Source organism: Falco punctatus (genome assembly GCF_963210335.1).
Source record: "Falco punctatus genome assembly, chromosome: 3".
In the NCBI taxonomy this organism is placed as follows: domain Eukaryota; kingdom Metazoa; phylum Chordata; class Aves; order Falconiformes; family Falconidae; genus Falco; species Falco punctatus.
The window spans coordinates 18,060,229-18,082,649 of record NC_137582.1 but is presented as its reverse complement, the minus strand read 5'-3'; the positions used below and the strand labels follow the sequence as shown (position 1 = coordinate 18,082,649).

Here is a 22,421-nt window from a genome sequence, read left to right as displayed (position 1 = left end):
GTGATAATGCTGTGCCAAAGACTGTAGACCAGTAATTCCCGATCAATGAGTTCTGGATGCAAATGAAAAATACTGGTGAAAACAGACTGTTCAGCAGGTCAAATCAGAAATGAAAAGCCTGAGCCAAAGCAGCTTTACTTACAAATTCAGTATTAGCAAAGCTTTATCGCTGAAAACTAGTGAGTTGTGTTTTTAAAAAATAAATAAATACTTAGGTTGGTAGACTTAATGTTATAGCATTTGCGTATGTGGAACAAAAGATGAAACTGCTAAGCTTTCTGGTAAAGTAGTAAAGCATGCCATTGATGTGTTAAACATTCTGAATTGCCAGTAGTAGCTTCAAGTGCTCTACATGTGAACTCGGCAGCCTGGTGTTAGCCTTGTAACGCATACAGGTATTAACAAGAATGGCTAGCTTGGGCTATCCTGGAAATCGATCCTGAATCTTTATGAAAGGGAAACTGAAAAACTGCACAAATGCAGAACACCTTTTTCAAAAGCAGCTTTAATCTTTTACCATTTAAAAAAAAAAAAATCACTACATATTGGCTTCCATTGATAAGAACTTGCAGATATGTTAATTTTTAAGTTTTTGCAATATATTTACTAAAGTTATGCTGAATAAATGTAAGAAAACCAACTTTATATATTTGGAAAGAAGACTTTAATAGTGTTGTTATATAGAGTATTGGCCAACTCAAGCGGGTCATCTTCTCTTACTGCTGCCATTATTTCCAGTATTTGACTAAAAAAGAAAGATCAATATTAGAAAACTCTGAAACTCAGTACTGAATATACTTCAGACTGCTGCATGTGTATGTACAAGTCACTTAAGATTAACCATAAAAACCTACGCTGAGAGCAACAGGGCAGGGTGCTCAGATATGCAAGTAGCTTCACTTTTAAGTCACTAACTGCCATTCCCTTTACACTGAACACTGGTTGCTCACTGGTACAGATTCATCTTTGGTCTTTTGACTCTTGTTTGGAGGTAATTAAACAGCTTTCTGTTTCAAAGAAAGTGTCATTTTGTGGGTGTCTTTATCAATGGTCTTCATTTTTCAGACTGAAATTTGTTAGCCTTTCAAGGCTAAAGCTGCAGGATGAATACAGTGAAAAAAATCTGGTCTATGGCAAACTCTAAATTCCAGATACAGCCTTACCTGACAGTATAGCTGCCATAGTAACTTACTCCTACTTCCCCCTTCTCTAGCTTAATTGTGATTAATGCATTCAGATCTTTGCAGTAAATGTTAAATGAGAAATCCTGGAATGCCCATAGCCTTGATACAAACCAGGAAAAAGAGGCAAAAGAAATAGGATGAACAGCATTAACACTAAGGAACAGAAAAACAAGCCGCTATCTTTCGTCTAGTTACTTTCTTGATGTTATATCTGTCTTTCTGGAAAAAAAACCCCACCAGTATTCCACATAGTTCCTAAGATGCATCACGCTTTCATATTTTTTTTTCCTAGTAGTAGAAAAAAAAAATTTCTCGTTGAAGAGCAAGCACCTCAAGCTTGGTGGTAGGATTTAGTGGTTTTGGTTTTTGGATCTTGCCTCTTAACTTACGCAATGGCAAAACTGTCTTTAAGGAAGACAGAGTAGAAAAAGTTGCTCTTAACGGTTACTGGAATGCAAGTATTTTCGTAGATTCAGACTTAGCCCATTTCATAACCACTGTTGTGCTTTGCAGCTTTGTAGCCAAACAGCTTCTTGATTTAAGGGGATGTTCCAGATGAGATGGCCTGAGATCTCATCTTACAGAAACAAGTAACAAATACCAAAGAATTTCACCCTTGAAGAGTCTTGGTAGGTCTTACATATCCATCCCCACTTGGATGCAGTTGCATGCTCCATGTTACTCTAACACTCTGTATATGAAATTGCTGAAGGAGGAAAGAAAAAAAAAAAAGCCTCTTGTAGCTAAATTTTTTTTTTAAAATAGCTTCTAAGGTAAGCAGTGGAGTTCTAAAAATATATATAAAGCAGAAACATACCCATCAAAATTGAAAGGTGTTCAGTACCATCAAAAAGATAGGTGGAAAATTCTTCCTGCCAACTGAGCTACATTAAACAGTATAAATACCCTAAACATGGCACACGCTTTGTGGCCTGAGTCTTTTAACTTTCCCCTCACACAGATCTTGCTACTTGAAAAGTCACAAAATGTCAATTCTCAGTTACCATACTTAGATTTTTCTGAAGTTTAAGAGGTTCTCAAGTTAGTAATCTACAATTAGTATGGGGTAATGTTAAAGGGACAGTAATTTTGAAATAAGGCTGAACTAAACCAAGATTTTGTTTTATAAAAGGAAGCAGAAGCTGAAGTATAGCATTTGTGTACTGCTCTAGGACAGACTCTGTGCATTTACAGTTCAGGGGTTTCTGAAACGCTTCTGTAAGCTACAACTAGGGCAGCAGACAAAGACACGGGTGGTTTTAACACCTGCACGCTTGCTGAAATAGCCTTGTTCAGTGACATACAGGTCCTCCACTTGTGATCAGGGAACTGTTCTCAGTTAATCTCTTCCCCTACTCCAAAATCATGGACTGACCTTAGAAAGTCTTAAAATACTGATCGAGCCCTTCCACGCTGATGTCTGCACTTCATGTTTAAAATGCAAATAAAAGCAATTTCAAAGGAGTACTACAGTTGACATACTGCATGAAATATACCTGAATGCTAGGAGGTGTCACCATGTCAGCTTAAACTATGCTTCTAGTGTGATCAGTGGTCTTCCAGTTTTTTTCAGGTCTCCCAAAAAAGCAGCAGAATTCCCTTCAGTTCTCAAACTTTTGTTAACGATACCTTGCTGAATACATAGATTCTTTAGTACTATCTCGAGCACTATTTCATAAGCTAGTTCCAAACAGGTAGTTTACACAGATTTTCACAGAAATAGATATTTCAATGAAAAAAAAAAAGAAAAATCCCACTTCCGATCAAGTAAACAGGCTGTGCACCTGGATAGGTACAGCTGTGAGCTTTATTTGCTGAAAATTCATTCATGTACTACACAGCAAGAAGAAACCTGCCCAAATTGCTTTTTCTTTTCAGAGGGCTGATGACGAGAAGATGACCGAGAAGACTGGCATAACTTACTAACCAGACTTCAATAACCGTTGTGAAAATTCAGGCATTTCATCTATCAGTGCTATTTAATGGAGAGAACATTTTCACTAGAACAATGATAACTATTCCTGCTTATCATACCTCTGTGAGGAAGTGTGTAAAAAGGTGGCAGAAAAGCTGCTTCTGTACTTTCTAACTGCCCATAAGCCCCTGGAGCTTGCTTTTGCTGTTCTGTATGTTGAATGCTGTTCCTCGTATCTAAACATCACCAGATCTGGTGTTTTTAAGCCCATTAGTAGAATGAAGAAATGACCCCAGCCAGACTGACGTGGCAGTTCATGTCACAGGCAGTGTGATAAGAGGCACAGGGACTACTCGGTGTCTCAGTACTGCTGCTTCTGCAGAGGGCTGTACAGCTCCAGTGCTGTATCAGTTGTAAAAATAACTAAGCAACAACTGAGTGAAAGTTACTCAAGTCAGGTTACTTTACAGGGTTTAACCCCTTCTCCCAGGTATCAAGTGAAAAGACAAAACCAGTACTGGTTTCATTTTCAGGGAGCTTTTTATATCCAGAATTGCAAGTGGGAAAATTAGCCTTTTTAAATTTTTCCACAGCCTATAAAGCAAAACCTTCCACAAGTGTCAATATATTTAGAATTCATTTCTATTTACTACATTTCCAGTGAACTGATTTTTTCCATTTTTTCCCCTGTGAGTTTTTAAGTGTTTTAAATAATAGTACAGTAGTACACTTACATTATGTGGCAGGGTTCATTTCTGTCCTTCAAGCAGTGCCCTATTTCCCATTTCTTTTTTGTAGGAAATGTAGTTTTAACGTATTTTGATCCAGCGTGAGTATTTTTCACTCCACACCAAGGTGCATCTAGTTTCATTTGGAAAACACAAAAAAGAATTAGAAGTATGCGATCATTTGAGAATAGGATGAGATAGTTTAACCAACCACTTCCACAGACCAAAGTTCTTGCAATCTCTTTCTAACGGTGACTTCCAATTCAAAATGGAATCCACGAGATCTGGGCAATTTAATATCTTATAATCTTTGGATTTCCACACCATTACCTTCAGGATTTTACATTTTTAAAATATCAGCAACAATAGTACATAACACTAATTTCCTCTGATAAAGACAGCTAGATAGACTGCACGTGTTCCACAGAAAATTCCTGTATAACAGGCCTATACTTCGTGTGCAAATAAATTCAAGGATTTAGGCACTTGGTGGTTTTCCCAGACTTGTAAGTACAGTCCTTACTGCTAGTTATTGAAAACTGAAATGAACATGCCAAAAAAAAAAAAAAAAAAGAATGCATACCTAGTCCATTAAAATCACTGCTTATTAGGCCAAGAGGGGAATTCAAGCCGCCTTCTTCCTTACTCCACTTAAAGAGCAGTTGTTTCCAAATGCCACTACTGCTACCAGTGGTAAGCTCATAGTCACTGCCCTGTGTCTGGCACATCTCCAGCAAGCTAGATTTTAAAAGATATTCAAGCAGGATTCTGGCACCTAGGTACATTTAAAAATGTGGCTTTGTCAATTTGTCCTTTTCATCTTCCCCTGCAATGTCAGGAACTGACACAGCAGCTTAGTTCTTCCAGCAGAAAGCTAGAAAGGAGTATTTCTGGAACCTGTACACTGCTTTCCCAAGTGGAGAAACAGCCAGTCCTTTTTCTACTCTGAACTCCTTAGATCTTGATTCTGCCTTATCATTGTTACACAAGCGTATCTCGTTGCCCAACAGTGTTTTAAGTCACAAACTGACCACGATAAAAAAATCTTACCAGTCTCTATCATTAATCGTTCGCTAGGAATTGATTTCAGTGTTTCCAAGTTGGCTTCTGTTTTCAACGAGCTAGAAAAATCAGTTTGGTTAAAAAAAAATTAAAAAGCATCCAAAAATAATTACTTTGCCTGTTAGAAATGTTTTGCAGCAAAGGCAGCTTTCTAAATAATTTCGTTTGTGAATAAAATTTGCTTCCCTTTTCAGAAGTACTGCCTGTACATTCAAACTTTGCAGAAAACAGCAGATTTGGATAATTAAGTCAATGAAGCCATCCTACCCCAGTAAGCATGCAGAACCCCTGCCTGCACTGCCCATGCTCGCCTGGCCTCGGCAATCCATGCAGCTTATAAAGCAGTGCTGGCTGGCTTTTGGCCAGGTAGCTGCTGAAAATTCAGACTGCATAACCAGCAGATGAGAGGCTGCTCAGGTTACATTTGCATTACTCCTGAATTTCACATGGCAGCTTAAAATTACACCATTTTTTAAACAGTTCTCAGGACTGGTTCTACGTTCAACAACCTTATTTATTTACAAGCAAGGATTGACCTGAGGGTAGTAGAATGGACCTAAGACTAGATTAACTTGCTGAGCTGTAATTTAAGAACTTTTTATGGCTTACAGACTAATGAGTGCAACTCTAAATCTGTCAGATGATTAAGAGTCGTGAGCTTTGCAAACTTGACCTCATTGTTTAAAATAAAGCAATGAGGTCACTACACTACAGCTGACATTTTACAATAGTTTTATTTCTTGTAAGGAACTTACCAGCCATTTATTCCAATATAAAGATCCAAATCTATCATAGCTGCTGCTTCTTCCTTTGTGCCATCAAAAGAATGTACCTAGAACATATATAAATACAGATGCACACATACATACAAATATATGTACTTCATTTAAAACTCCGATCATTTAAAGGTACGTATTAGGCTTTATTTGTGACACAAATACCTTTGATAGCATGCATTACACATCAATATGAACATATATATGGACATGGCTCAGTTGATTCTGAATTTGGGCACAGTTCAGGCTGAAGCCCCTTGAATACTGCAAAAGAAGTAGTTATCGTGTCTTTATTAGTGATAAATGTGTAGAAAAAGCCTATCCAGTGGTACCGCTTTTGCCCCAGGAACTTCCTGTAGCTGATAGCTGTGATACCACACACAAGAAATAATCTTGTGCACACTGAATTTTGACATTCTTTCCTCAGAATTCCCTGCAGAGCACTCTCAGGGCCATAGTAACAGCAGCGTTACATTCTCCAGAGATTTTAGTCCGCTGAGCTAGAGAGACAGTCTATTTGGTCATGTCAGGGACTAAAGAGGCAAGTGGCAGGTCTACAAAGAGCGTAATGCATCTGGGAACCACAGCTTCTCAGCCTGAGTGGTGTAAAGAGACTGCCTGCTTCCCCATGCTGTGAGGGGGACAGTCAGCTGCAGAGGGTGCTTGTCAGTTCTCCACTAGTCACCAGTTTTGCAGAAAAAAGAAAGGAAGGAAGGAGAGACTATAAGGTATTATGTAAGAGCACAACATGCAAAGTACTGAGCTAGAAGGTTTTTGTGGTAACGAAGGGGAAACCTGGGGACTGAGGTATTATTGTAGGAAGTATGATCTGATGTGAGTATGACAGAATAACCCAAGCATTTATTACTTTTGGAAACCCCCCGCCCCACCATAACGGAAACCTGAAAGAGCATTGCTGGATTTTCCTAACCATTTCATCCAAATTTTTCCAGTTACGCTTTCAAATTAAAATACATGGTCTGAATATCTAAAGACATAAAGTAATCAAAAGTTACACCTGGATCTAATTTGAAAATTATGTCCAATATCAGAAGCAAATGCTTGAGGTTACAGCTTCCACTGGGAACACACATCTTAAGTTATCTGTGGTCTGAAAGGACTGCAGTTACAGACACTGAAGAACTGGGAAGAGGCCAATGTCAATTATAAGGTGCTTAAACTGCCCTTCTGGCAGGCCAAGAAAAACTGCTCATGTCAGCTGCAGAGATTTTTCTCAGCCTATCTTCTTACCTTGCAAAAAAACTGCTGAATAAGCAACAAAAATAAAAATACTAGAAGGCTCTGGAAAACATTAATTAATAACTTAAACAGGAAGAATACCCAGATTCTTGACAAACAAGAAGTTGCGTATTAAGCAACAATATTCACACATGTGCAAATGTAAAAATGAATGCTACACTGAAGCCCATACTTACCACACCTCCTACAAATCTATCTCTGTTTCTTCTCACTACGTCTATGAAACAAAACAAATAAAAATGTTAAACAGCTTTATAAAAAAGGTGAAAGATTCAGGCTTCCAGATTTTTCATACTCAGAATTTGCTCTGAATATGAAATTCTCAAACAAAACCCACCTAAAAATTCAGCATGTGAGTTTCTACAGTGGAGAAACATGGGCAGCTGCGTCTGCTCTGACAGGTCAAATTGTTTTTCAAAATACCTGTAAAATAAAAATCACCTTTAAACAGCAACTCAGTGTAAGAGCAAATAGACAGCAGAAGAGTTTTTTCCAGCTTTTGTCCTCCAGAACTAAAGACTGAATTAATGGATTTGCCACGCAAAAGCTGTTATTTGTGCAAGGATTTAAAAGGAACTCTTTCCCATGGTATATTCGCATAGTAGTGATCTATGCTGGAAGACAGGTAAGTGGCCAAGAGCATCACTACTGAAGAATGCACACATATATATGCTAAGCATGTACTCTTGTGTAGTGTGGGCGGTGGAGTTCATTTTTATCTATTTATTTTTAATGAAAGAGGAACGGACTGTTCTTCCCACAAAGTTTTGAAACGTCAGGAATTGGAGTGCAGATCACACAGAGACCACTATTTCAAGAAGCACTAGTAAACGGGGGGAGGGGGCAAGTGAGGGAGCACTATGCATGCTTCTATAGCCTCAAAGGGCCAAACTGCATCACAGCTGGCTGACCTCTACAGTAAGAATCCAGAGGTTTTGTTTGCCTTTCCATGAAGGTCAGTCTTTCCTCTCCTGGGGTGGAACAAATACCAATATTAGGTATCTTACTTCTGCCCCATTCTGCCTCCTGTCTTCACGCTTTCAAAGTCTTCCACTGTTCCCTCTCCTCTCCTTAGTGTGCCTGCAACCTCTCCTTTTTACTCCTTTTTCTCTCTCTCCTACTTCCTACTCCTAGTATTCCCTTTGAAAGGGCAGCTAACAGCGAGGCTGCTATCCTATGAAGAGACATTAAATGTGGGCAGAGGGAAGGTTAACTGGATAGCCAGTCTCCCCAGTGCAGTTTCCAATGGAAACTAATCAGCACTGAACTAACCCATCACTTGCCATTTGTGGCTAGTTCTGCTCCAAAAGCATTATCATTTACCATTTCTGTCTGCCACGCTACACCCAAGCATGTAAATTACCAATGCTCTGGAAACACAGTAGAGGAATGTATGCATGGCAGAAGGCCAAAAGTGCATAGGTGACTCAGTATCCATATACGATTTGAAATATGACATTATTTGGACAAGGCAGGAAAACAGCATTGCCTGTCCCAACAGGCTGGGGCTATATGCACGTATCTGATTTCTTTATGTGTTGCTGTTAAAAACAGTCCAGGGCACTGGGGCATTTCCATCATCAAATATCAGTCACATTTCAAAGGCAAATCAAGCGCCCACATACTGCTGCGTATGATTCACATAACAATCAGGAAAAAGGAACATCAAGCCTTTAGTTTGATGCACATTCCCCACCCCACCCCCCAAAATAAAAAGCCAATACAACTGGTCATTTCATTTTGTGTAATTTTCACTATCTTCTGTACATTACAGTTTGATACCTCTCAATAAATTTGCTGTTTATCAGTGCAGATCTTTGAGATAAAACAGGTGGAACAGAAATCAACCAACATTAAAAACTGACACAAAAATTCAGGAGAATGAATTACACATACTTTGAATCTTCTTTGTCTAGATACTGTGCTTAGTTTAGCTTGTTTGACTAAATATGAATTTACTTGCAACTCATGATTGCTCTTGTAGCTAAACAGCTAGAGGTGCTTGATTATTGGTGTGGGCTGTTTAAACAGAAGACTTGTTTCATACGGGAATGAGGTTTTAGAGACCGAGCTGCAAATAATTTCCTAAGTAACCTACTGGCCAATTTCAATCTGATTTGGAGAAGGGCTGTGGTCTTGAAAGTACAAAGTTGAGTGCGCCTACAGACGGAAAAGCAACTCAAGCTTCTTCTAATCCTAGCAACAATAAAGCCTAAGACATGCTGCTACTACCCCATTCACCTCCCCTCTTTGACAAGGCAAGTTCCTGAAGGGTGGGGTGCAGAGAAAGAGCATAAGAAACCCTGGAAAAGCATGAAGAAACCAGACATACAGTGATCAGAATGGTAACAAAGTAAGTCATTAGGAAACTAAACCTTACTAGTTCCAGTGCTTAAGGAACAAGCTTTCTCTTTGGGCAACTAGACTGTCGTTCAATATATGCTGGTTCTGTGTTGGTTCTTGATAAGGAAGTTTGGAAATACTTCTGCATGGTTGTTTGCAGGTTTAGTTTTGATCATCAAGGTCAAACGCTGTGGGATTTTTCAGATTTGGGATCAAGACACTAAAGGAGCTGAAGCAAACCCTTGCTGAGGTAGATCTCCAGACAAACAATTATGGAATGACGTAAGAGTTACAGTGCATGTGATGTTGTTCGCCCCCTCCAATTTGTTTAAGAAAACACCTGTTACTGTGTCACTACGCCCCACAAATCCCTCCCAGTAGTACAGCAGAAGTGAAGCTTCCATATTAGTCCATTTATAGCGTGACCTTCATCATAATATAAAGGCGGTACCTTCACCTAACCACCATTCAAATCACCATTTTCTGTTGGAAAAGTTATGTGAATGAAGAAAAATTCCGAGGGAAAAAGAAGTCCTCAGGTATGCTACAACAAAGGAATTTCATCTTTATCAGCTTTTAAATCCCAGAAAAAAGGATAAAAAACCATGTTCATTTTTACAGGTGAAAATTATCTGGAAGAAAACACGGCATAACTAACTAGAAAATAATGATTAAACATTAAACAAAACAAAGGTCACGCTCAGATACCCACTGGGAAACTGCCATACTGCTCTTCCACCGGGTAACTGTGCAGCTGCTTGCTAGCTATCCCAGTGACTGCTGCAGCACCTCAACTACAGATCAGCTGAAACCCAAGGAACTGCCTCCATACATTTCACACTATGCCCTCCTTTTTTTAGTTCATTTATCAAGCATACATGGAATATTGATTTAAAAACTCACTACCTAGTCTGCTAAAGGTCAGGAAAGCCAGACTGACTCCAACTCTGTAGGTTTCAATTAGTAGAAATAAAAACAACCCCAAACCTTGACCATGTTTCACAAACATGGAGGACGAAAAGCAGAGAATGCTGTCCTTTTACAAAACACGGAATTTACAAACACAGTGTTTGGAGGCATCTGTCCTGGAGGCTTTCAGTATTTCTTCACTCCCGCATATTTCTTGCTTTCTGTTTTTTTCAATCAGTCCTGCCAACTGCAATTTCCGGCAAGGGCTCTCAACAGATCTCTTAGACATTAGATTTATGTATTTCATATAATTTACTGAAATAGCTCATATAATGATAGAAAGCCTTTATCAGCCTTAATTAGAAAGGACTCACCTACCACTTTAAAACTGACTTCTCTTCTACCCTGTCACCTCTTTCCTTACAACCCAATTTCAGTGCACCCAATTAGAAGTTCTTCACTACAGGTCTTCAGCTTCAGTCCACTGGATAAAGGAAATCAGGTGGGGTTTATTTCCTCCCAATAATATCAAGGCTGTATGTATCTTAAAATACGATATTCCATCAGTGGTTTAGTTTGCCACAGCAAAGAAACAGGTTGCGCTTCAAGATGTGCTTTGCTGAAATTTGTGTACACTGAATTCTACCAGGAAAAATTCTGCCCACTTTGCTGAATGTTTTACTGTATGACTGTAGCATTATGAAGAAATTAACTCTACCTACTGCTAACCTGTAGCAATTAGAAAAAAACGCACAACTAACCACTGCCCCCCAGTGACTAATTTACTCAGAACAATAACCTGCAAGTGTAGTCCATTAATCACTCCTCTTAAATGAATTTATCACTTGTATCTTTCAGGCAGTTCCCTCTGTGGACAGAAGTTCTCAATACAAGAACGCCAGCTCATTTTAGGGGCTGTGCTAGCTTCTTTCCATTCAGCAGCTATGCTGCTCTTGTGCTGCACTTCACCTCCTCCCCTGGGCTGCTCTAGGATCTCACGAATCTTCATCAGGCCTTGACCTTTGAGTCACGAGTTGGGCAGTTAAGCACCCCTTGACTGTACCAGCAACTCTTGCATGGCTGAGGTGGAGAATGGCACTGATTGTACCAGGAACTCCTGGTAGGGAACAAGAGTGGAGATAATCAGTCATTTCCCGATAGCCCTGGAACATTCCTGACACAAATCGCTGCCCAAGTGGGATGGTACCATTGACACTGGAATTTTGAAAAACCTACCAGCTCAGGTTATGGCCAGGATGGAAATTTATGCATGACTGAAGCCAATCATCTCTAACCCTATGAACAGTGGTCCTAAGTGAGACCCTTTGAGCTCTTCTGGACTGCAGCGGGCTACAACCAGCATGTGGGACACCTCTCAGAGCTCATGAACTCGCAGGTTTGTGAAGTTTGGAGAACCATCGCCGAAAGCTGATGGGGCCTGGACTGAAACCCCCACTCGCTGAGGCTCAACCCTTCACTGGTTGAGAAATGCCAAGGTATTCAAAGTCAGTATTTCACTGAACTAGAGGGGAAATTTTAATCGGTATACCTTTGTAAACATAAGAGATCTCTACACATTTTCCTCTTTATGTCTGTGTGCATTTGAACTGATTTAGATACCCTATCTATAATTAAGTTACTGTTGTGATTGCAGTAAATCCTATTGATTCGCTTTGTAAATGTTAAATTCATCAATGATTAAGTGCTGCTAAAATCTTGAGATCCACCTTAAGCTCTGAATAAACCTTAAACATCCTTTAGACACAAACCATTGACCAAGTCTGAGACTAAGATTCGACCTAGCTGCACCTAAGCCCTGTCACGAGTTTACAAAGCAAGGGGGTCTACTCTGAACCTCATGACTAAACGCGAGGGTCTCCCTTACCATTTTGTGTCTCCAGTCTGTATCTAAATCATTCTAGCTCAATTCTCCTTTGTATGTTTCATCCATGCAATAAGTAATAGTGTGAACTTTGCCACTGAATCTCTGAAGTCACACTCCCACAAATTCATATTAAAACTATCTTCACTAGTAACATTGATGGTGATTCTTTAAACAACCTAAACCACTCATCCTCAACAGCTGCATATATTACTTCAAAACACAGATCTCTGCAGCTCCTAAGACTACCTTTATTGTCAGCTCTCAATTACCTGCTCCCAGCTAACACCTGCCTTACTAAAAGCCCATTTTTTCCCCACTGCTGACTACCCTTTTTGACAGTTCTCTTCCCTTCCCCATGCATGTCACTGAACAACCCAATTCTTCTCTCGTTGAAGTGTTACAGTTATTTTCCCCATGAGTCTCTAAGAGTTCTCACTATTAGCAAGAATGAACATCTGTCACACCCAGAAATCCACAAATTCTGATCACTTTTACAGAAGAAGACATGTTAAATCAACACCAGGCAGGTAGCAAAATTTAGCACATAGCACTACTTGAATGTAGGCATTTTTCTTTAAAGTCCCATTTTTACCAAAAAAACCCCAACATAACCCTGCAAATTGCATGTCTATACTTGACAAAATGCTACATGGTAGAACACAAGATAGAAAACACTCCTGTAAACTGCTACAAGTCAACTTATATTCATTACAAGTTTCTTACTTGAGTTGGATGTCCTTTGGGCAAAATTCTAATCTATCAAAATCTACAAACAGAAAGAACAAAAAAACCCACTTAGTATTGCAGGAGTTTTTTTAATATATGTCTAGAAAAAAAAAAAAAAAAGAAGTACTAAGACAACACTTACCCAGGCCACATTCTCCAACTGCTATTACCTTTGTCTTATTTTTTTCAACCAGATTTTTTAATTCAGATAAATACTGTTCAGGGCTACTCTGCTCAAATTCTCCACAGCGGGTAGGATGACAGCCAACTGTACTGTAAAACATATCTAAAGCAAGACAGTATTAGAAGGTTTTAAGAAAAAAAAACAACAAACAAACCACACACACAACAAATTATGTAAGTACAGATCGTATCTGTATATGGACTTTTTTTTATTGCTCATAATTTTAAAAGAAAATTCCCTTTGACCATCTTTATCTTGGTAGCAATTTTATTAGAGAGGTATTTTCGGCTTTAAAAATGTCAGACAGTATCTCTAGTGGGGGTGTTTCTTTTTAGCAGACATTTAGTGTACTCCAAAACTGCAACTCAAAGCTGAATTATATTCTGGTGGAGCAGCCCTCAATAAATCATACAGTTGTTGAGGCTGGAAAAGACACTTTGTTCAAAATGCATCAGGTTATCCTCAGCTGTACAATTTGCAGACAGCATGCTATTTCCCTCATGTGCCTCTACATTAGCTGTTACAGAATATCCCAAGCAACATCTAGCCTGATTTAACAAAGTATCTAATCTAGATCACTTTAGTGCCAAAACTAACATTTCTCCTAAGTGCCTTTATGGAGAACCTAAAAGCGTGGGGGGAAGGAAAGACTATGTAAGGCCCTGAGCAACTTCACCTAATATTAAAGCTAGTCCTGCTTTGATGAAAGTAGAGGTAGATTGGGTTGGACCAAATTACCTCCTCAGGTTCAAATTATTCTATGGTTCCGTTCACAGATTACACTTCAAATACATATTTGAACTAAACCACGTTAAGTAATTAGTGGAGTGATATCTGCCTAAGGAAAAAAGAAGAGACATTCCTTTCCACAGGAAGAAAGGGAAAACTTGGAGAACCAGGAAGAGAAAGATACCTCTCTTGTCCAAGCTGGTCATGACAGACTGGTAAATAAAAAACAAACAAAAACACACCAAAAAACATATATTCCACACCATATTAGCATCCTATCTTATTTATAGAACAGACCCTCATAAAAAAAATTTTATTGCAGAAATTTCCTGTAATTTCTATTTTATTTAGAAGTAGAAACTGCAGGAAAGACCAGTTCCTTCCAAGACACATGGATCTCAAGAGCAACACACAGAAACTCATACACAATGCATTCATCCCATTCTGAAACATAATTTCTCATTTTAATCTGAGATTCTGTAAAACCCCTCCAAGGGCAGGGTCCTTCTGAACTGTGAGTGGAGAAGGTTATATTTTTGACTGACAGTATAAGTTCAAAATGAAAATACCATTTGTCTGTGCCAGCTGCAATGCATCTTTACTATCTTGTAGACTCCCACCTGTAATCAAAAACTTGAAAGAAGAAAAGTACTGTCAGGAAGTATGTTCTTCTTTGAACATCAAACAGAATGTTTAAGAAAACACTAAGATATAAGTAAGAATCTAGACAGAGAACATCAGAATACAATTACTATTACATATATAACAAAATTTCATAAATCAGTAACAAACCTCAATGGTCTTCAGTAGCTAGTAAATATACTATGTACCAAAACCTGATGTTTTTTTTCTTTATCAAGTATCTTCTATGCTAAGTATTTAAACCATTAAATGAGTAAAATACTTCTATTTGCAGCAATGTTACCTTCATTAGACAATGACCCAAAAAGCTTTATTTGTATTCAAGAAATAATATTCAGAAACATTCTCCCTGCCTTACAGGTGGAAAAACTAAGAACTCCCAAACAACCAAAACAAGACATGAGTAAGCAAGCAGATAAACCAACTAAGGAGTCTGTATCAAGACTAAGTATTACAGATTTAGGAATTTCTGGCTCTGATCTTTTATTTTTACCTTAAGATCAAAGGTTATCACACCAGAATTGTTGCTTCCAGTGCTTTTTGAACCACCACTTGCAGAATCTTGCACCCTAGGTCCTAATAAATCATGACCACACTGTTCTTGGACAACTCTTATCCCTACACATAAAATACACCAGCCTCAGTCAGTGCCAGGCCAGACATTTCTGCAGTATGCTTAGTTACACATGAATGCATCCCAACAGCATCACCGAAAAAATAAACTAAGCTGAAACTGGCTCAGTGTACATACAGCACAGGGCAAAACTTCACAGAAAATTACCATAAATCAGAAGCTATACGGAAAAATAAAGTATTTTCAAGTAAACAGATTAAGTTTCTAGGCAAGTAGAAACAGTCTGGGATGGAACAAACTTCTGACACCATACAGGCCAGTAGCAAGACTGAAAACAGGTAAGGACAGGCAATTTCTGAATTCCATTTCTGTATCCACCATGCATCTTTGAAAAGTTATGCGGCTAATCTATTTTTGATGATAAAATAGAAAATTGCCACTTACTTTCAGAGGGTGCTATAAATATTAAACTGTTCTTATACAACACATATAAACACAGTAAATGTGACAATGATTCTGTATATGCTGCAGTGTGGTAGCTTCTCCATCACTGGAGTTTGTTCTTTTTGTCTCTATTTCCCACTCCTCAGATGACAGTCTTTCAGGAAACTTGTCAGATGTCTGTTCCTCTTCTAGAGGAGGATTTATTTCTAATCCACCAGCCTTATTAGTACAGTAGAACAGTATGTGACAGTATGCACTGTATTCTATTTTAATTCATGTTTTTGCCTTGCCAATTTAAGAAGTTGAGAGAGATATATAGGCAGGCTGTACTAAAGGAGTGTGGCACACAGCTCAAAATACCAATTTCAAGCTAAGAATTACAAACCTGCACATAATGATGAAGTTTTAATACACGTAAGCCGGTATTTACTAGCAGACATTCTGATGTCTCAACTGTATAAGAGTTTATGGGCACTCCCAGCTCTTCTGCAATTACCAGTTTCCTTTACAAATAGAAATATCTGAAGTATCTCGATCAGAAGAATTTTTGAGCTTTGATCTGTAGCAATTAACTGTCAGGTATCACACAGGATACAAGGAGGAGTGGTACCCATAATACAACACGGAAAATCATGTACTAGTTGATTGCAATAGGTCAGAGGAGAACATCTTTCTGTTGAAACTGTACAAAAGAAACTCTACATACACATCACATAGCTCTGAACTTCAATAATCAGCATTTAGTGATCTGTGCAAATCAAAGACAACACTATGCACAGAACACTAGCTTTATGCTATCGAAGGAAGTTACTGCATTTTCCATTGCAAGTTCCAGAAACATTTTTTTTAATAGGAGAGCACTAAAAAACAAAAGTATTATAAAGCAGTTTAAAATATAAAATTAATTTTATTATAAGAAATTACCTTTTTAACACCAACTTTGACTGCTCTCTCTACCACATCCAAAAAGTCATCTGCAAAAGCACATAAAGATGTCATAAATTGAACTTGAGGTTTCACAGCATAATTTAAGTACTTTTCAAGTAAAAATCTCTTTCATGCAGTCAAAATGCCTATCAAGCAATCTTTAAACCACACTTGACTGATCTTTTGAAGACAATAACTGAAGACCCAATTTGAATCCCAAGTAAGGGGATGTCCTGGTTTTACATCTATATCTAAAGGCCATGAGAGCAAAAAAAGCATGCTATAATTAGTAACTATGATTCAGCAATGCAATACTTTGATAGTTTATTGTTCATATTTTCAGATCAATTTTTCCATGCAATCCTAAAATAAACAGATCAGCCACTGTTCATTTTGCTCTAGAAGCAGAGGTACCTGTATAGCAGCTTAATTACAATTAAAAGAATGTATTTTGATTAGAACATCTAACTTATTTTATCACACTTTCTTCTTCAAGCACTAGTAAATAACAGGCATCCAGTTTTTGAAGAGAAAAAAGAAAAACTCTAACCTCATGTTCTGACATGCAAGAGGTTTCTATCTTAATGAAGGTGATCCTGTCTTTCAGCAGATGCAAAGAAACATTCACCTTGATGTTTTTGTGTTCCCCTGTAGATTCCTCTGAACATAGGATCTGTCAGGTTAATACCAATATCTATGAAAAAACAAAGACAGAAATTAGATGTTACAGTCGCTCTACATTTTATTCTGAGCATTAACCAACTAGCGTATCTTAATAGCCCCCAACTAACACACTGACAGCCCACAAAAAGCTTAAGCATGAGTCTACTTGCATAACTTGAGTTTACTGCTTCCTAGAAGTAACAGAAAAATAAAATTTGGCCCTCTGCACAACTCCAGACTTCTACGAGTGTCTAAGATGCCCTCAGAATCACCAAAGCAAACACACATATACTGTTTTTCGCAAATAAATCTGCTTTCCATGTGAGAATACAGGTTTACTCCAACAAGCAGTAACAGGGAAGGAGAAACACAGCATCTGACACACAACCTTTACATGGGGGAAGCAGCAGACCACCTCATACAAGGTGCCTGTTTTCCCTCCCTACTGCCCAGGACCATCCAGCCTGGAAGCTGCACAAGCCAGACAGCCTGCAATGCAGTCACGGACCGAGGCCGCTCCAGCCTTTGCCCGGCTCCCCGGGCTCTCCCTGCGCTGCAGCCTGGCGGAGCAGGACTGAAGCCCGGGGTTCAGGAACAGCCACCTCCGCAGCTGCCAGAGCCCTCGTTTCTAGCGAGGTTTCTAGTGAGAAGGGAAATTTTCCACGTAGCGTTAGGCTGCTCAGTCACACGGAAACTTCAACCTGAACCGACCTTCTGAAGTTATTCACATACTTCCCGCCGAATTCGCTAGAAATAGCAACATTTTCAACGAAGCCAACGCCATACAATTAGAAACCGACCACGACTAAGGTACCAATGCCAAAAAGGGGATGAGGGGCGGCCAGAAAACCCAGAGTTTCGGGGTAAGTTTGCGGAGCCACGCAGCAGCCCCTCAGCGCCCTGAGTGGAGCCCCCAGCGACGGCAGAACCCTTTCCAAACACTTCTTGCAGGCTGAAAGGCAGCCTGCATCTCCCCGAAGCCACCGAGAGGGACCACAGAAGGCGACCAGCCTTGGCTGAGGGGCAGGACCTACCCAAGAGCGGGCCGCCCCCCGGCCGCCGCGCTCGGCCCCTCACTGAGCGGGCGGCGAGCACAGGCGGCGGCGTCTGCCTCAGCCTGGCAGCGGGCGGGGTACGGAAGGCCCTGGAGGGGAGCAGCCAGTCAGCCAGGCCGGCCGGCCGAGACACACACATCCCCCCTCCCCGCCTCTGCCTCTCCCCTCACCGATGAACTTGGCGCGGCTCATGGCGGCGGCGGCTGCAGCGCGAGCGACGCGCCTGCGCGCGGCCACGCCCTCCGCCTTCCCGCCGGCCCCCGCGCGCGAAGGTGAGGCGTAGGGCAGCCCGAAATGGCGGCCTACCTGACGCACCAGCAGAAGGTGCTGCGGCTCTACAAGAAGTCCCTGCGGCACCTGGAGTCCTGGTGCATCCACCGGTGAGAAGGACGAGGGGAGCGGGCCTGGGGAGAGGGAGGCCTGGCCTTCCTGGGAGCGGGGCCTCCCAGCTGCCCGCGTACCCGGGGGCGGGCTGGTGGCCGGCCTTCCCCGCGGAGACGGGGTGTTGAGCTTGGCAGGGGCTTTGTCCTCGTCCCTTCCTTCCCTTTCTTCCCTTCCCTTGCCCTAGGCGTGGTTGAATGGGTGAGAGAAAAGCGTTGAGGGTCATTTGCCTGTGCCTGTCGTAGAAAAAGGACGGTGCACCAACAGGAGCTCCTCAGAGGCTGTTTTTTGCGGTAGGGGTGACTGGTGATGTTGCCAAGTTTTTGGTTTTTTTTTCCGTATGTGATTAGTGTTTTCCTCCAACTTACATCGCTGTGTGTAACCTCTGTCTGTAGACACAAGTACCGCTACTTTGCCTGCCTCCTGAGAGAACGATTTGATAAGAACAAGGATGTGAAGGATATGGTGAAAGCTACAGAGCTGCTGAAGGCAGGTGAGGTGGAGTTCTGGGCAAACCAGCATCCTCAGCCGTACATCTTCCCTGACTCCCCTGGGGGCACTTCCTATGAGAGATACGAGTGCTACAAGGTAAGGTGGCCTATAAAGTTGTGTGTTACTGTCTTACCTCATTCTTTTAGTGAATGTAGAATGCATTAAGTGGACTTTCATAGGGCTGCAGCTTCACTCAGCAGTATCATTTCTCTAGTACAGCACTGCTAAACATAGTGCTGCTTGCATGGGAGAAGCTGTCCTGCTTGTCTCATCCTTGAAAATGGAGTTTATTGGTCTGTCTGAACACAGCTAGCTTCTTTTTACTGGGATAATCATCAGCTCTTTTGCCAAATGGAAGCAGCTCCACGGCGGGTCAGGCAGGCATAGTGGAAGAGTTGGAGCTGAGCTATGAGAGTAAACAGTGCGGAGGAAGCTGTGCTGCCCGTCGTGTTGCCATCTGGTCACAGCCTTGGTTTTAATCTGGTCTTGTCAGATGATGGCTTGGCTGTTGGGGGACTTCACTCAGTCCCATCATTCTTCCAGCATCTTGAGTAATTGAACAATTTATCATTTCCCTTCATGTGCTGTAGTGCCAGATACATATTTTTTGTATTTGTTGTGTTGCTGTGTGATATGCGGTATGCCTGAAAATAGAAGCCATGTTTTTAGAATCTAAGGCACTTCTAGAGGCCTTTTTTCCCCTGAGATTCTTCTCTTTGGGAGTAAAGAAACAGGTTTCGTAGAAGAACACAGGGTTTTCACTTCCTTGCATTGGCTCCCTTAATGTATTACAAGAAGTTGATACTAAGCTAGAGAGTGTACGCACCCATTTTCTCCTGAATTTGAAGAAAGTGCTGACACAGGAATAGATCCGATGAGATCTTTATGCATCAGAAGCCATGTGAAAGGAAGACTGTAGATTTATCTGAGGCAAAAAAAACCCACATGTGAGTGAAAAAGGGGAGAGGAGGACTTAAGCTTATGCCAAAGTTGCAGGTCTTAGCAGTAGTAGAGGTAATAGTGAGAGAATCTGGGCAGAAAAACGGCCATTTGAGCAATAAATGGTCAAGATTAGTCTTTATATAAAAACAGAAACTCATGTATGTTCTCTGTTCTTTGCCTTGTTTGATATGCTAAAACTGTCCTTTAACAAAATGGCTGTCACAGGAGTTTGATGTGTTGATATATCAGTAACCGTCTGTTGTGGGTGCTGCTACAAAATGTAATTTTTAGATCTCGGGCTGTTTGATAATTTTAATTCTTTGGGGTGTGTGGATTTTTTTTTTTAAATATTATTATCAGGCCTGCTATTTCTGTTCAGTCAAAGGTTTACTCGGTGATGGAAATCACAGCAGGAAACCGGAAGTGTAAATGTTACTGGATGAATGATGGTATTGGAGCAACTTCTGAATTCTCTTTTTTTAAGAATTGTGGTTTTTGGTGGGGTTTGGTTTTGTTCATAATTGTTCCTATCTTTAAAATGTTAATATTTAGTGATACACTGTTGCAGAATTTTAAATTTCACTTTTTTCTTGATTGGACATGTTAGAGGTCAGGCTAATACAAAGATCCTAAAGACCACAAATTTTTCATTATAAATTAATAGTTGGAGGAAAGGGTCTCTAATCTGCTGTCTTTGGGAGAAGGAGAGGAAGAAATGAGATCTTCTCTTCCACATGATGGAATTAATTTGAGAACTTTAGAATAAACTGATGTGACCTGGGACTTGTCTGTGCTATCATTTAAGCCAATCACTATGTTGTCTTCCTATGACTTGGGATAATGTGTGAAACAAAGACTAGAAGTACTGACCTCTGCCATGCAGTGCCTTGAGGTTGTTAACAGCCAAGTAGCTATTTAATGGTGTTTTATATAGTACTTTATTTCCTGGTTTATTTATCCATTTTAATAGTGGCTTCAGTGATTGCGTTTAGTTCTTTTCTATTTGTATACTATATATAATTCCATATATAAACCTGATTATATAACTTAAATTTTTCTTGAACAGCTTCCTGAATGGTGCTTGGATTACTGGCATCCATCTGAGAAGGCAATGTATCCTGATTACTTTGCCAAACGAGAGCAATGGAAGAAGCTGCAGCAGGAAAGCTGGGATAAAGAGGTCAGTGCTCGCTCGATGCACAGTAAAGCCTCTTTAGCACACAAGTACTTTGTGTGGCATTTTGATGGGTTCTTGGAAAAATTATCGAATGCTTACTGTGGGCTCATTTAGAATCTGCTTTATTAGAATGCTTGCCAGTGTGAAACACTGACTTGACCTAAAATGCCTCCAGAGAGACCACAGTTCGAGCTTCTTGAAGGCTTTGAAGGGAATGGGAAGTTAAAGCTGAACCTGCAACCATGTTTCAGGTAGTACAGGGCTGTTGTAGCAGTTTTGCTAAAAGAAATTCCAGAGTGGGATGAGAGGAGATTAGTCACCAGAGAATTTCGCTTCTGCTGCTGTGAAACTGTGACACTTGGTTGCACCTTTGCCAACTGACAGAACACTGTGGCAAGTCACTTTCAATCAAGTCTAATTTCTGGCCATCCTAAACTGAGATTCAGTTGGGAAAAGCTGATGTTCTTAGAATAGTTCTTTAATTCAGTTGTAGAGAAATAGTCGTATGTAGTATGGCTGGTACTCATTAGAATTAACACAGTGGCAGCCAGCACTTGCGCTGCTTCAAGAAAATTGTATTGAAAAGATCTGAAGGGCTGTTGGTGGCATGCAGAAATAGATGTCTCCTATGGACTGGACTGGAAGTTGTTCCAGAATTGTATTATGTGGCAGCTTTCCAAGCAGCAAGAGAATTCAGTCTGTTTAATGTAGCAATGGTGGAAATAATGACCTCTTTATGTATAATTTCTCTTGTAAATCGCTTTTTACTCCTAAAAATTCCTTCTCAATTAGGTAATACGAGCCTGCAATGATTACTGAGTTTAAGTGAATACTGGGAAACATGAAACCTGTCTCAACTGAAGGCATTAGTGTGGTTACCCCCTTCTGAAATGGGGGCCAGTTTAGCTTACTGCCTGGGCACGGAATGAAAACTACATTTTGGAAATGTGCATTTATGTACTAAAGCGATTTTATGTCTCGTCTTCTAGATTAAGCAGTTAGAAGAAGAAACTCCAGCTGATGGTCCAAAAACTGAAGCTTTGCCTCCAGCACGTAAGGAAGGGCATCTGCCACCCCTGTGGTGGCACTATGTTACAAGACCTCGTGAAATGCCGATGTAAAAGCATTATTTCATGTGAGAATTGAAGCAGTTTATCTTCTGTAGGCAGTTGACGTGCCAGTGATCACATGCTACTCTAAATAATACAAAATAAACGCAAATAAAGCAAGAGAAGGCATTATTCTGACATACTCTTCTTCTATAGCATGCGCACGCTTCACTTCCAGTTTGTGCAATGTAAAATAGATGGCTGTTAACATATACCATATCTACACTATATACCTAAAATGTCAGAACAGTCAGCAGCCTGTGAAGAAGTCTTACTGACCCCAGAGCAAGTTTTGTTGCAGCTTTCGCAATAGG

The 22,421-nt window shown here is 40.3% G+C and overlaps 2 protein-coding genes across 7 annotated transcripts; one reads left to right on the top strand and one right to left on the bottom strand.

The window, feature by feature from the left end:
* Positions 1 to 486: 486 nt before the first annotated feature.
* On the bottom strand, positions 487 to 18,240 carry TATDN1 (TatD DNase domain containing 1). Of its 6 annotated transcripts, none has more exons than XM_080378385.1 (12): positions 18,177 to 18,240; positions 16,839 to 16,982; positions 16,286 to 16,335; positions 14,271 to 14,334; positions 12,931 to 13,074; positions 12,786 to 12,828; positions 7,263 to 7,348; positions 7,102 to 7,142; positions 5,645 to 5,721; positions 4,878 to 4,948; positions 3,834 to 3,960; positions 487 to 745 (listed from the first exon to the last, which is right to left on the bottom strand). In XM_080378385.1, exons 5-12 carry the CDS (start codon positions 13,070 to 13,072, stop codon positions 643 to 645), a joined length of 690 nt encoding a protein of 229 aa, XP_080234511.1. In that variant the 5' UTR covers positions 13,073 to 13,074; positions 14,271 to 14,334; positions 16,286 to 16,335; positions 16,839 to 16,982; positions 18,177 to 18,240; the 3' UTR covers positions 487 to 642. The 6 variants fall into 6 exon arrangements, with proteins under 6 accessions (XP_080234511.1, XP_080234514.1, XP_080234510.1 ...); XM_080378388.1 differs by having other exon boundaries at positions 16,917 to 16,982; positions 18,177 to 18,230; XM_080378384.1 differs by lacking the exon at positions 18,177 to 18,240 and adding an exon at positions 17,986 to 18,166 and having other exon boundaries at positions 487 to 1,890; positions 16,917 to 16,982.
* On the top strand, positions 18,230 to 22,245 carry NDUFB9 (NADH:ubiquinone oxidoreductase subunit B9). Its single transcript, XM_080378392.1, has 4 exons — positions 18,230 to 18,386; positions 18,783 to 18,975; positions 20,888 to 21,001; positions 21,988 to 22,245. The coding sequence occupies exons 1-4, from the start codon at positions 18,301 to 18,303 to the stop codon at positions 22,117 to 22,119; spliced, it is 525 nt and encodes a 174-aa protein (XP_080234518.1). The 5' UTR covers positions 18,230 to 18,300; the 3' UTR covers positions 22,120 to 22,245.
* The last annotated feature ends 176 nt before the right edge of the window (positions 22,246 to 22,421 follow it).